Source organism: Larus michahellis, chromosome 15 (genome assembly GCF_964199755.1).
Source record: "Larus michahellis chromosome 15, bLarMic1.1, whole genome shotgun sequence".
In the NCBI taxonomy this organism is placed as follows: domain Eukaryota; kingdom Metazoa; phylum Chordata; class Aves; order Charadriiformes; family Laridae; genus Larus; species Larus michahellis.
In genome coordinates, this window is record NC_133910.1 from 13,899,269 (window position 1) to 13,912,697 (window position 13,429).

The 13,429-nt window shown below is 54.3% G+C and overlaps 1 protein-coding gene across 2 annotated transcripts; it reads right to left on the reverse strand.

Annotated features, from left to right (window-relative positions):
* Positions 1–560: 560 nt before the first annotated feature.
* Positions 561–13,271, reverse strand: AIF1L (allograft inflammatory factor 1 like). Of its 2 annotated transcripts, XM_074608742.1 has the most exons (5): positions 13,130–13,271; positions 8,149–8,215; positions 5,095–5,136; positions 3,763–3,925; positions 561–2,103 (listed from the first exon to the last, which is right to left on the reverse strand). In XM_074608742.1, exons 1-5 carry the CDS (start codon positions 13,205–13,207, stop codon positions 2,016–2,018), a joined length of 438 nt encoding a protein of 145 aa, XP_074464843.1. In that variant the 5' UTR covers positions 13,208–13,271; the 3' UTR covers positions 561–2,015. The 2 variants fall into 2 exon arrangements, with proteins under 2 accessions (XP_074464843.1, XP_074464842.1); XM_074608741.1 differs by lacking the exons at positions 5,095–5,136; positions 8,149–8,215; positions 13,130–13,271 and adding an exon at positions 4,026–4,265 and having other exon boundaries at positions 3,763–3,948.
* Positions 13,272–13,429: the final 158 nt, after the last annotated feature.

The window sequence follows — 13,429 nt, forward strand, 5'->3', positions numbered from 1 at the left end:
AACACACATAGCCCAGAAAAGCAGGTGCGTTCCCGGGGGCTAACAGGCAGCAGAAAGCAGACACAGGGCTCTGATCTAAGGGCAATTCTGTCCTTTTGAGGAACACATGGAAAAAGTGTACCCAGTCATTCCCCGAGGAAGCCTGGTCTCCATTTTGATACATCAGACAACAACCTCAGGCAATTGCTTCAAGAGCAGAGAGGTTAAAGAAAAAAAAAAAACCAACTCTTTGAAGAGAGGCATTACCAGTGCCTGCTCTTGATAAACAAGTTATTCCTTAAAACAAGCACAGCCACCTGCTTTCTTTCAGTAAGTCAGGAAAAAAAGCTTTCAGGAGGTAGCCTCTGCATTTCCTAACACCAACTCCATGGCATTCGGTCAGTTATTACAGATAAAGATCAGATCAGGGCAGTCCAAACCTATCTCCAGGATCTCTTTAAGGGTTTATATTAACAGACTTGGAAACCAGCTCACTTAATCTGCAACCAATCATATGGACCGAGCTTCGGAGGGGCTAAACTAAATACACCTAAATAAACTAAATACACTGGCACACAGTGTAGCTTCAGAAGATTTATTTTCAGTCCTTAAAGCAGACTAGTGCTGCTTTTGCTTATAATTTTTTCCTCTCCATTACAGTTTTGGTTTTCATGCAAACAGTAGTAAGAATGTTTTGGTTTTTTTATTTAAAAGTGCAGCCTTTGGCAGGAACAATCAGCCTAGTAGAGTTAATCATCTGTATTTCCTTTAAAAAGTTTATTTATTAAACCATGATTTAAAAAAAGTTAAAAGCTGCCAAGAACATTTAAGAAAAGAGTAGGGAAAGGGCAAAGAGCAAACATCTGGATTCCAGAAATTGTGTGTAGAGCAAGAATCCCCGCAGTAGGCAGAGCGCGGATAGCACAGGCCCAGCTACATCTGGATCCCAGCTCATACTCCACACTTGCAGCCATTCTTATTTTGCAGACTTGAGGGCTTATCCCTCAGGGAAACGCACCCGGTGGCCCAGGGGACCAAGCTGAAACACATACAGGGAGGTCTGCAAAAATCAGAGGGACAGAGCAGCTGCGTGAGGACAGATCGTTGTCTGCAACTGGTCTGGCAGGGCTCACAGTTGAGTCACCCAGCTTCCTTTCACCTGAAGGTTTAATTTCCCCTAGACCTTCCCGAGGGGCTGTGCAGGCATAACAGCGGGCTCGTTCCTACGCTCGATGGGCAGGACAGACAACGACCCCTTCAGAGGTCAGGCTCCTGATCGGATCCAAGTAGAGATTTCTCAGGAAGGTGGCCCCTAAGGCAGCTTTAATCATCCTCACCTGCAGTGGCTGGTGTTGGACCCACTGAGATCTGACTGCAGGATGAACCCACGGAGCAGACAGAAGCTGAACCCGCAGTCAGCCATGCCCACCTCCAAGCTCACAGGCCCTGCAGGCAGACCTCTGGTGTCCATGCACACCTCTGGTATCCGTGCACCTTCCCACGGCCACCTAGCATGCAACAAGGCCACAGAGGTGGGAGCCTGACTCCTGTTTTCGTGAGGTCAGGAGGGGAAGGACTAGTCCAAAGTCAGAAGGCATAGGATGGAGCAGAGAAGGCACTTATTTCTTTGCACCCATGAAGCCACTCTCAGGGGCTTTGCCAGAGAAGCACTCAATGTCTGGCAGCAAAGCCTTTTAGGAACCTGTGGTGACAAGCACAGCTCTGAATCCATACGCTGGGAGAAAAGTAGCTCCTCATCTGAGAAACGCGGGAAGGGCAGAGGAAAGAGTAAAATCACAAGATTTTTTTTTTTGGTCTCACATTACACGTGGTACTACAGCTTCTGTCTAACAGATCACATTGGCTAAGGGGTGCAGCAGAAAGACACGAGCTGGGCGCCTCCAGCTTCCCTTGCTGTTCCTCTAAGGCAGGTTAGTTGAGAACTAGGACTGTCCACAGTAAAGAGTAACAAAGCACAGGTAATCTCTGTTACAGACCAGCAAAGCAAACGGTGCCAATGTTTCAGCCTGTCCTCTTCAAGGCAGGCTGGCTATGTCTCTCTCTGGAGGGGGACCAGAAGGTTTTGGGTTGCTTTCATTGGCTTTTCCTTCAAACATCATGACCCTGCAAAACACAACAGGTAATACCAATGAGAAAAGCAGGTGCACCTTTACTCATCATCGGGAATGGGATTATTTTATCTGCTGAAAAACAGCATCTCCCTTCTATGCAAGGGGCACCCAATAGTTAAGAGAAGGGAAAGCCAAGAGAGGGCAGTGCTGCCAGCCTGGCAGGCAGCTCTGCTTCCCAGCAGCTTCCAGGAGTGGGTTCCCAAAGCCTCTGCTGGTTTTCGTCTCAGACCCCAGAGGATTAGCACGTTTTATTTACACAGCCACTTCCGAAATCCCCTGGGAACACACTGCACGCCAAGTGCTCCTGATGTGTAAAAACAAATAGCATCCCTGGCCCACCTCGTACATAACCACAGAGCAGAACATTCAAAAGCCAACATCAAGCAAGCGACAGCAATTACAGCCAGGGAAGAGGGCAGAGACAAGGCACAAGGCACTGGCTAGAAGAATCCCAAGCATTTTGCAACCACCAGCACTGTCTTCCTCCCTGAGGACGGCAGCTACGCTGGGAATGCCAGCTGCCACGCTGGATCAAAGGACTGCGTTTTACATTTCTGCTCCTGCTCTAAAGAATCCAGCAGACAATGGGGCATCAGTTAGCAAGAGAAGGGACCCATCTGTGAAAGCTGCTGCAGTTGGGAGGAAGGATGGAAGATACGGGACAGGCTGCAGGCTCAGCCTGCTTCTGTGGGGAAAGAAAGGAGGAGCAGGGATGCCAGAAGTCTGTGTGTGCTTGGAAGAGGAGCATCCCAACACACAGACACAGGGCACTCAGTGGGGAGAGGTGAGACTCATCACCAGCAAGCACGTACCAGCTGAGAGGGACCACGTGAGAGGTGGAAGGCAAGATCCTTCCTCCCAACCTGCCCTGAAAGCTGGCTGTGCTTCTAAAGCTGCCTTCAGAAAGGGGTACGGGGGATGGAGAGGAGCCGCTCCTATTCATGGTGGTTACAGACAGAAAAGCAGGGCCAGCCTCTGTGGCTGTGAAAGGAAAAGCCAGGCTTCAATGGGGTGGAGATGGAGCCAAGCAAGTGTTCGGAAGCCATTTGTTACAGCAGGACTTTCAGAGCCCTGTCGAGAGGGCAGAGGGGGCCGTGGGAGGCTAGTGCTGGCAGCCTGTACCGCAGAAAACCTCTCCCAGCACAAGCCAGCTGTTTCAAGCATGTGTCCCGTCTCCATCTACTGCCCGTCTCTCCAAAATCAGGCAGTGAGGGAGCATCCTGCGGGAAACAGGAGCCAGCCAACTGCTGTTGGCAGGACCACCATTTACTGCTCAAGTTCTGCCACCATTCGGAGGGAGCCTGTGTCCCCAAAGGCAGCAGAAGCCACAGGGAAGAGACGGGAAGAAGCCCCGCTGTGCTGAGTGCCTGCACACCCTCAGGAAAGGGGAGAATCGGAGCACGTGGGAGGAAGCCTGTGCTAACACACAGCAGGCAGCTCCGCTGTCAGCACTCACACTGCTCAGCCCAGGCATGGGCTTATACACCCCCGCACGTCTCTCTGCAAACTCCCACTTCACAAAGGCCCTCGTCTCCCCTCCAGGAACACCAGGCATGCACAGCTCCACCTCCACCAGCCAGAACAGCTTCTGCTCCCCCAACACGCCAGCTCAGGTCCCATGTCTCCCCAGCTCCCTCCCAGGGACACTCACAGTTTAAGCACAGCAGAACGTTTCCCAAGCATCACATTGACAAAGTCCTGGTACGAGATGGTCTCGCTAACCCCTCCAGTCACCTCAGAGATCATCTTCTTCAGTTCTAGGTGGGTCTTTGGGGCCCCCATCTTCTCCATCATCCTTTTGACAGACATCAAATCTGCAAGAGCAAGGCAATCGGTGCTGTCGAGAGGTGACCACACTGAGTACAGACCAAGCCCAGGGACACAGGCATGGGTTCCCATCTTAGACCAACTCACCTGCAGATCCCGAGGCTGACAGCACTAAGCTGTTGCTGAAAGCCAAGAGAAGCCTTCCAGTACAGCCCGCTGCTGTGCTGCCCAGCACAGAGCATCACTTCCCATTTTTGCAGCTCAAGATAAAAGCACCAGACACACAGAAGAAGGACAGCTCTCCAAGTGCTCCAGACACACTGCTCTCTAGCTCAGAGTGTGGTGCCAAGAATCACAAAGATTGGGAGGAGGGAAGCAACGCCGGGGTTAAAGCTGGAGACAAACAGGCTGTGGGGAGCGGGTGCCCCTGCCCATCGCCACAGGCCATTTCCTTCCATTGCTCTGCTGCCTGCTGAGACCTGCGGCCCCTTCCCTCCCGGAAAAGGCAGCGCAGCCCTGAGTCAGGCCCCCTCCCGCTCCCCACAGGCTTTACTTCAGCGCAAGGACTGACGGAGGAGGGGAGCGAGGCAGCAGCCTCCTGGAAGGGTACAGCGTACAGCGATTACACTTCAGGCCTGGAGAAGGCTGGATCTTTGTGTAACCGGTGTTTTCTGGACTCAAACCAGGGCTGCTCCGCTGAGACAGACTCACACCCAAGTCCCCTGCTTCCCTCCGCTCCCCTCCCAGCAAAGCAAAGAGCTTCTTTGCACTAGAAGTGCTCGTGGGTTTATACAGTTTCTGCCTCAAGCCAGGCAAAACCCAGGATTGTCCAAGCCCTGCAGCTTCCCAGCTCTGGAAACGCTGAGGATTGAGAAGGCGGCCTCAGTGGAGAAACACGGAGAAAATAAATCAATAAATGAATTTTTATAAAAGGCATTTAGAGCAGAAAGAAGTGGAGGAGCTAAGCAGACTCAGGAGGAGAACAGAACTGAGAAGAGCTTAGATCTTGAAGCAGGTGAGGAGAGACTGAGAAAGCTGAGAGGCAGGGGATGGAGAGCCAAGGAAGCCCCTGGCTGGGGATCAAGAGCCGAGCGAGGCTGGAGACAGGAGCAGCCCATGGGTTTTCCGCCTCAGCAACACGAGTGCTGAGGGAAGCAGCAGATATAGCAGCAGCCACCGCAGGCTGTTGCTTTTCCAGCATCCCCAAGTCACTCACCGATCTCGCCTTGGTTGTTCAGGTCAAACTCCATGTACTTCTCTGGAAGAGACCGAGAAGCAAGTTAGCGGGACGCTAGAGCAGGGTGTATGCAGGGCTTTGGAGTGCTGCCTCCTTAGAGCAATGAAAAAAAAAAAAAAGATTGGGGAATCAGATCGCTATATTGCTAGACGCAAACAGTTCAGCCAGGGAGACCATCTCAAGACCTTTGTTTTAGTGCCCTTATCTCAATTCCAGGGCTCTAGAGTTAAGTGCTCTTTAATTGTGGCTGCTTTTCATTTAAGCTGAAGGAAAACACTGGCATGAGAACAAGGTATCAACTAGCCGTGAGCAGCGTTAAAAGGTTTCCAGCCAGAAAAACAAAGCTCTGGAACAGCCTCCCAGAAGGAGTAGCAAGGAAAACAAACCCCTGAGCACTCCCAAAATGAAGCTTGATCGGATTAGGAGGGGGATTAAATGATGTAGTTGCCTCCAACAGCAAGGGACAGACTCTACAGTCCTCCCAATGCTGTGCTGCGCTCCCAGAGTGGCACCTGCCAGCAGAGATGCTCAAGGGCCACATCAGGAGGGCAAAGCCAAGAACATGCCTACGAGCAGTTACACTGGAGCGGGTTGTTTGCCCTTCCAGCCTGCTGTCAAACACTGCTGAATCAGGCAAGTCCAGCATCCGCAGAGAAAGGCAGAGCCTGCTCAAGAAGGTCTGGTTAGCTTTGAGGACAAAAACTCACATGCTGTAACAGACAGCACTGATTTGAGTTAGAAAAATCAGGATTTCAGTCCTGTGCTGCTTCTGACCTTTGAAATGGCACACCTGTGTGCCTCCTACCCCCCACCCCCCCTTGCTGGCTGTTCCCCATTTAGACTTTAAGGTCTTCAGGCAAGGATTTGTCTGTCTTACAGACAATACAGCTCCTAGCGCTGCAGGGGGCCCCCCATCATCTCAAGTTCTGCTAACTGAGAAAAGCAAGATGCCTGCTGCCACCGTCCATCCACGCTGAGCTGGAGAAATCTTCACTTGCCCTGCAGTTAGCACTCACTCCCCGGAACAGCCTCGGAGGGTTCAAATTAAGTGAGAGCTCCCAAGCTGCTCCTTTCCCACAAGGAAAAGACCTTTTGCCTGTGCTCCAGGGACAGCAGCAAGCAGACGAACGTGAACAGAGGAGTGGCAGGCAAATTTAAGGAGCCAAAGGGAAGAGGTGCTATTTCACACATCGGAGCCTTCCCGGGACCCGTGCTTTTGCAGGAAAGTGCTGGATTAACTGGACTGATGGGCAGCTCCAGGCAGGAGGCAGAGGAGTGGCTTGGCATGTCTTCACCTGGGTCTCAGCTGGTGGATTAGGACTGTCACGAGCTGACCAGGACAGACCTACGGACGTAGCAGGTACAAGCCGAAGCTGTTCATGCTTCAGGCAGGAATAAGTGTCTTCCTTCAAGCGTTAAGCAACCAATCCTAGACGAAATTGGGGCTGTCACACATGAGCTTAGGGGCCAAAGCGATGCTTGATGTGGAACTGGCTCTCCCCACGCTCTGCCCCACCATAACGACCTTGTGCAAATGAACTGCCGCCTCCTTGGGCAGGGGTCAGGCACCTCGGCATGTGCTCGGGGACACAAACCCTGCTCTGCCGTGTCCGTGCCCAGCACATGTTTTCTTTTCTTCTCAGCTGACACTTAGCCAAGCGCGCAGAGAACAGAGGCAGCTTTACATCATCGCACTCTGAGCCTCAGCTCGCACATTCATCCTTCCCTCCCATCCCAGCTGCAGGGATTTGGTGGGGCAAAACCACGCGTGGTCCCTCCCCTCACAAACGCGTTTACACAAACACTGCACGGGGGCTCCCCCGGCCCAGATGGGGAGGGCAGAGGGAAGGACGGCAGAGAAGAAACGCTCCCCCATCATCACACAATGAGCCGATTGTTGGAGGAGCCGGAGGAGGCGTTGGAGAGTGGGACAGGCCACGGAGGCAAGCTCACGAGGCAGCGGGAGGAGATGCCAAAGGCTCTCGTTTCAGGGAATTCTGCGCCTGTGACCTACAGTTGCAATGTTTGAAGAGCCCCAATTGTGATGGGAAAAATAATGCGGGGCTGCAGCCAAAAGCCAAAGCCATACAAAAGGCAACAGAAAAAGGACGGGGAGCACAGGAGGCTCCTCTGTGCCCAGCAGGGTAAGGGACCATAAAACCCCAGCCAGCTTCTTCCACGCTGGATTGCAAAGCCAAAATTCAAAAGGGACATAGCAGACAATGTCTGAAATGGAAGCAAGGTCAGGCTTTATTTGGTTAGAGCCAGGCTGAGGACAAACCTTGAGGGCACTGTGATGCAGAAGGTGTTTTCTCAACTGCCTTCAGCCACTGCTTGGAAAGCAAGCGGATGCACCCAGACCAGCCCTGCCAAATCTTGTCCTGTAACCACTTTGGGGACAAGCTGCAGAGGACCCTAGGCTTTTTCCTCTATCCCCCATTCCCAGCAAATGGGCCAAACCTAAGCCCCAGATCTGCTGACCCACGGGAGTTAGGCTTTGGCCAGGACTAGAGACACATTACTGCTTCTGGTACCGAGGGGCTTAGGAAGGACCAGGTCAGACTGAAGAAACTTCTGGGGAGAGAAAGTCCCCAAGTCCTTCAGGAAGCAGCCAAGACCTCTGCTCTGTGGGAATTTGTCCTCCTCCTCACTGTAAAAAAAGACTTCAGCTACTGCATCATCCATTGCACCAGCTAGCTTGTCTAGGTATCTAGACAGAAACTATCCTCCTTTGCTGCTCCCCTGGGTTTTGCCCACGCAGCAGGTTTTGCGGTAATAGCAGCCTCCAGACAGAATGTCTGCAGGGTGACATGTCCCTGCCCCGCAAGTGGGGGAAGCACAAAGGCTCGTGTGGGAAAACCAGCTCTCCAGGGAGTTTCACTGAGTCCCACAGGCAAGGGGGAGGCATCCATCCCAGCTCAGGCACTTGTATTTGGCAGGGAGTCTCAGGCTGGTAAGATCCAAGTGCCGAGGAAAAGAATCCGTTCAGAGCAAAGAGTGTCTGAAAGGACAGGGAAACCCTCCAGTTCTCACCTTTGAACACTGCCAACTTCGTCTCTAGATCTTCTTCATCACTGAACTTTGGGTCACAGAGAAATTCCTAAAACATAAGAAAAAAAAAAAAAAGTATCCCAAGGTTAAAGATATCAAGGAAAACACCCTATAGGGCATGTACAAATGGAACATTACCCAGAAGACGTATGCAATTCCCAGAGAGCCACATCTGAGCAACAGTGCCAGGAGACTTGAAAATGGGTTGAATCCCTCCACACCTTGTCACTAACGTTCCAGTGCAAGGGGAATGCTTCTGGTGTCTCACATTCACCATCAACAGCTTGAGGGAGGACTGGACCCCACATGCCTTTGGAATAACTGCATGAAACCCTCTCTTCTTGCTCACCCAAGGTTTCAGCTCCTCTCATCTCTGCTTAAGCACTCACAGCACATGGATCAGGCACCTATTCCCAGCAAGGGCTCCCATTCCTTGCAGAAAGCACTCTGATCTCAGGGATTTCGAACTCTTGGATAACTCTCAGGGCTGGCAAACAGAACAGGCAATGTTTGCAGAACATCATGCACCCAAGAGAGGATGGCGGGGGGAAGGAACAGGGCTCCCACTCTCTCGAACTCTCTATATATTTTCCCCCGCTACCCTACTCAGGCTGGAGAGGAAATCCTGGGTCAGTTCTGGTCACTCGTCCCTAGCGCCACCTCAAAAACCCTCAGGTACCAGAGAGAACAGACCACAACTTGCTCAGCCAGCTCCACCACTATGCCCTGCCAATAACACCCCCCCGCAGCTGTGAGCAACGGGGTCTCACTCCCGTCTCTGCCCTCCCACTCCGCCCAGCTCCAGCGAGCCCAGCACGGCTTAATGGCTCGATCTGTGTTCAGCAACAACACCACATTCTTCAGCGTAGAAATCATTAACATCTGCACGGCTTATGCATGGCCTGTCCAGGATAAAAACCCCTCCAGGGGCTACAGTGGATAAAGGGCTGAGGCATGCGTTCCTCACCACTGCTCTCCATGCTCAGAAGGCAGGCAGGAGCGGGTCGCCAAGAGACTAGGATCTCTGGAACTGGTAGTACTGGGGCAGCAACACTTGTGATTGAGACCACATCCCCCAGAGAAGCCCCGTCTCCAGGCACTAGGGCATCACGGCTGCAGGAGGTCCACACAGCCACCAGTAACCCAAATGACCGTCAGCCTCCAGAGCATGTTCTCATTTCTTCCAGAAGGAAGACTGAAACCAGCTGTCCCCAGGTGTGATGAGCTGTGCCAGTCCAGCTGCTGGGCCAGCTCCAGCATCACTGCAGCCCCAAGCCAACGCCTGGTTCCTGCTGGGCAGCCCCTGCCTTTCCCGCTCAGTCACCGCCTGCCACCCTGACCCTGCAGCACGTGCTCCGGTCCCCTCCAGCCCACACGCCTGGAGTGGCTCCCTCCTTCCTCACCAGGACAGGGGAGCCTGGACCTGCCCAAGGAGTCCAAATGCCTCAAACCTTCACTGCCAGTTAGACACCACTTGGGCAAGTCCTTTCTGTGCAGCTGAACTAAGGTTTTGTAGGAAGCCCACTAGGACAGAAGTGACTGTCATCCCCTCCTCCCATCTCACAAACTCCAGATGGGACACCAGAGACCATGCCCACTAAACCAGCGTGACACGGACTTCCTTTATCACCATGGACACCAACTCAAATTGAGAACTGTGGTGAAAAGCAATGTTCCCAGTTCCTCCTTTCGCTCTCCTTTGCCAACTCAATTTCATTTATCTCAGCTATTTCTACCCAGGGGTATCGTTTGCCAGCCCGACACAAAGGGCCCAATTCAGCTTTGAGACCTGGGCTCAGCCAGCAGCAGAAGTCACCAGAGAGGGGAGTAGTGTTACCTACTGCCACTGAAGAGCCGCTGGAGAAGGAACTTGCCAAACATTACCGAGAACCAAAACAGGGCCAGAGCATCTCCTGCCACCAGGTCACAGCTTCGTTCTGCCCTGCAGGAACAGCAGACAGCTTCCTCCTACCAGCAGGACAGGGGATGTGAAAGCAGAGCACTGTATTTCTCTGGGAGCAAGTAGCAGCACAGAAATGGAGAAGACCAAAGGGAATGCTACATCCATACAGGATGGCTGAGGGACCTGTGCCTGGGGTGCAACAGCCCCTGGCAGCGCAGTAGGAGAGCAGGATGGGTGACACTGCACACACCCAGCATCCAGTCCCCTTGCATTTCAACTGGAGGGGAACTGGACAGCCCGCCAGCGTCACAGCTCTGCTCCAGACTGAAGGAAGCAACAGAGGAGTGTATTTCAAAGGCATTCCACCCTCCACATTGTATGCAAGCCGGGCTGTGACTGCGATAAGGCAAACACTCATAATAGGCACAGGAATTCAGTCCCCAGGGCCAGTGACTCAGACTCAGCCCAAATGGCTGAAGTTCCTCTTTAGAGCCCTTTGCTAAAGCTCCCTTTTTAAGGGGCATGTTCTATTAATAAGAACTGCTTAATAAGCCCCAGCCTCTCCCCCGCTCCTGCCCTGAACAGCCATTCTTGGGCAGAGAGACTTTTCTAAGCCAATAAATTCAGCCACGCAAGTCCCAGCTACCTGCAAGACAACATGAGCAAAGCCAAATCCTTCCTTCCTCCCCAAAAAGGCAGCTCCAGCCAACAGGCCAAGCTCTCACATGGCTGTTTAAGCCCCTGACACCAGCCACCCTGCGTGGAGGGGCTGGGAAGGGGCTGAGGGATGCTCATGCCTGCCCTGGATGGGAGAAGCAGCACCTGCTCTGGGGCAGGCTGAATTCCTTCCCCGCAGCCCAGCGCATTACAGGGTAAAACTAGGTTGAAACTAATCTGTGCTGGATTAGACTCGCCACCTTGATGCACGAGGCTGAACAATGTGATCACCGTTCCCCAGAAAGAGGGAAACAGCCAAGAGGGGATCCCAGAGGAGCGTTTCAGGCTGGAAGAGAGAATTCAATAGCAGGACTCAGCTGTCCTTCAGCAGCATGTGTGCACTTAGGACACTGCCTGCCAAAGACCCTTATCCCATCGAGAGCTCTGGAGTAGAAACCAGCCAGGAAAACAGGGCTGGGAGGGACCTAATTGTTAGGATGAGACAATGAGATTAAGCCTGATAGGAATTTGGCCGGATAGGTTTTATCAGCAGCACTTTGCTGCTTTGCAGCGATGGGACTCTTCAGGGCTTGGGAAACCCCCTCCCTGGCTCCAGCCACAGTATCAGCCTGGGTTTAAGTATCAGCTGCGTGTCAGAGGGAAGCGTGAGCCGCTTCCCTGCATGCCTGCTCACAGCAAACTCCCCCATCATCACCATGCAGAGCAAGCGAAGCACAGCAGCACTGGGTTTGCTGCCCAGAGCTGCTACAGCTCGATGGCTGCTCAGGATCCGTGGGCAGCCACCACCCGTGCTATCTGCAGCTTGATTTCTAGCTGCTCAAATCCCTTCTCCTAGCACTGAGCCAACACATGGGCTGCAAGGATGTGAACAAGCAGCTCCCACCTCCATCAGCAGGATGTAGCTTGTTTCATTTTTTATCATCCAAACCTCACCCAGAGAAAAAGCTTGCCTGAAGTGATGGCTACTTAGAGGAGAGATAGGAGCCTGTCCCCTGCGTGGGCGGAAGAAGAGACCCAGCCCTGGGACACAGCAGTGGCACATCAGAGCAGTGTCTCTACAGCTCCTACCAGCTGAAGTATCCACCCCGTGCCTGAGCGATGCTGGAGGACAGCTCTGCAGCAGCAAGAACTGCAGCAATAGGTACAACACACTGCCTTCCTCCCCAACCCAAGGGTCAACACCACCTTGGCTATAGGGGACACTTTAGACCCACCTACGCACCTCCTTGGCACAGGGAGTCGTGCCTGCCTTCCAACAGCAAGTTTCAAAGGCTCCCTTTAGCCACATCCTCTTATTCTTCACCTTACTCCACAGCACCTCTTTTTGCACAGCACCTCCTGGTTTCTAATCACGTAATTCCCTCTCCAGTGACCTACATAAACTTCACCTCCACTGCCTCACCCCTGCCTAGAGGAACATACTGGCACTTTTCACTGCTCAGTCAATGCGAGGGCAAGCCCACCCCTCGTCTCCTGCAGGCTCTCATCTTGTGCAGCTCTTTGATTTCCCCACCTGTAACACCAAGGTGTCGCTGGCTGTATCAGCAAGTGACCACTGAACCCACCCAGAAATCCCATCGTTGATTGTTTCAAGGTTAAAACCTTCTTTCCACCCTCAGAACCACCCTTGGCCGGGCGGGATGCCAACAGAGCTGCCCCCACAGGCCATGCCAAGCAAGGGATGGGGCAAGCCAGAAGCTCTGGGGAGAGGACCTTGCCTGACCTCAGCATGAAGGGCACGAAGCCCAGCGTACTTTGCACTAATCCAGGAGCTGCCATTCCCCCTGCCCAAGGCTTGCGAGACATCCAACCGTCCTGGGTGTCCCATTCACCCGCTACAATTAAAAAACTAGAAAGGCTAGAGTCAGCTCTCCTGAGCAGCAGGCACTCCTCACTCCTGGAAGAGGAGATCGAAGCAGTCGGTACAGCGGAGGGGAGGTTGAACCCCTCCAAGAGAACAATAGCTCCTTTTCTTGCTGGAGCACGTTCCCCAGGGGCCTGTCGTTGCAGCCGGCCACCGAGCATCCACAGCCCCCGGACGCTGGAGGGGGAAGAGAGCCGCCTGCGGGGGCAGCCCCAGGGCGGAGGGGATGGAGAGCAGCCCCCCGCAGAGCCACCGCCTGCCTCCTCCACCCGGATTCCCCTCCGAAGGGGGCACAGACAAACGGGGGGGCAGCTCCACCTGCCCCTGCCTTCTCCCCTTTCTCCCCCGCCCCAGCCCCCGTCCCCACCGGGCGTCGGGTCAGCGCCGGCGCGGCCGCCCCCGCCCGCATCCCCATCCCCATCCCGGAGCCCTCCGCCCGCCCGCCCCCCGCGGGGCCGCCCCCGCAAAGGTCGGGTCCGGTCAGGAAGAAAGGGGGGGGGTGTCGGCCCCAGCCCCACCTTGTTGATCTCCTCCAGCCGCCCGTCCTGCGGGGCCCGCCGCAGCCCCCCGCCGCTCGGCCGGCGCGGAGCCGCCATCGCACGGAGCCGCCCCGCCGCCGCCGCCGCCTTAAGTAGGGGCGGGCAGGGCCGGGCCGGGCCGGGCCGGGCGGGCGGTGCGCGCCCTCCGCCCCCGCCGTTAACCCCTTCCCCGCCCCGGGATGCTCCTGCCGGGGGTGGGAAGGTTGGGGGGGGCGGCACAGCCCGGTGCCCCCGGGGTGCAGCCGCTCGGCGGGCTCTTGCTGGGGAGCTGCGAAGTCC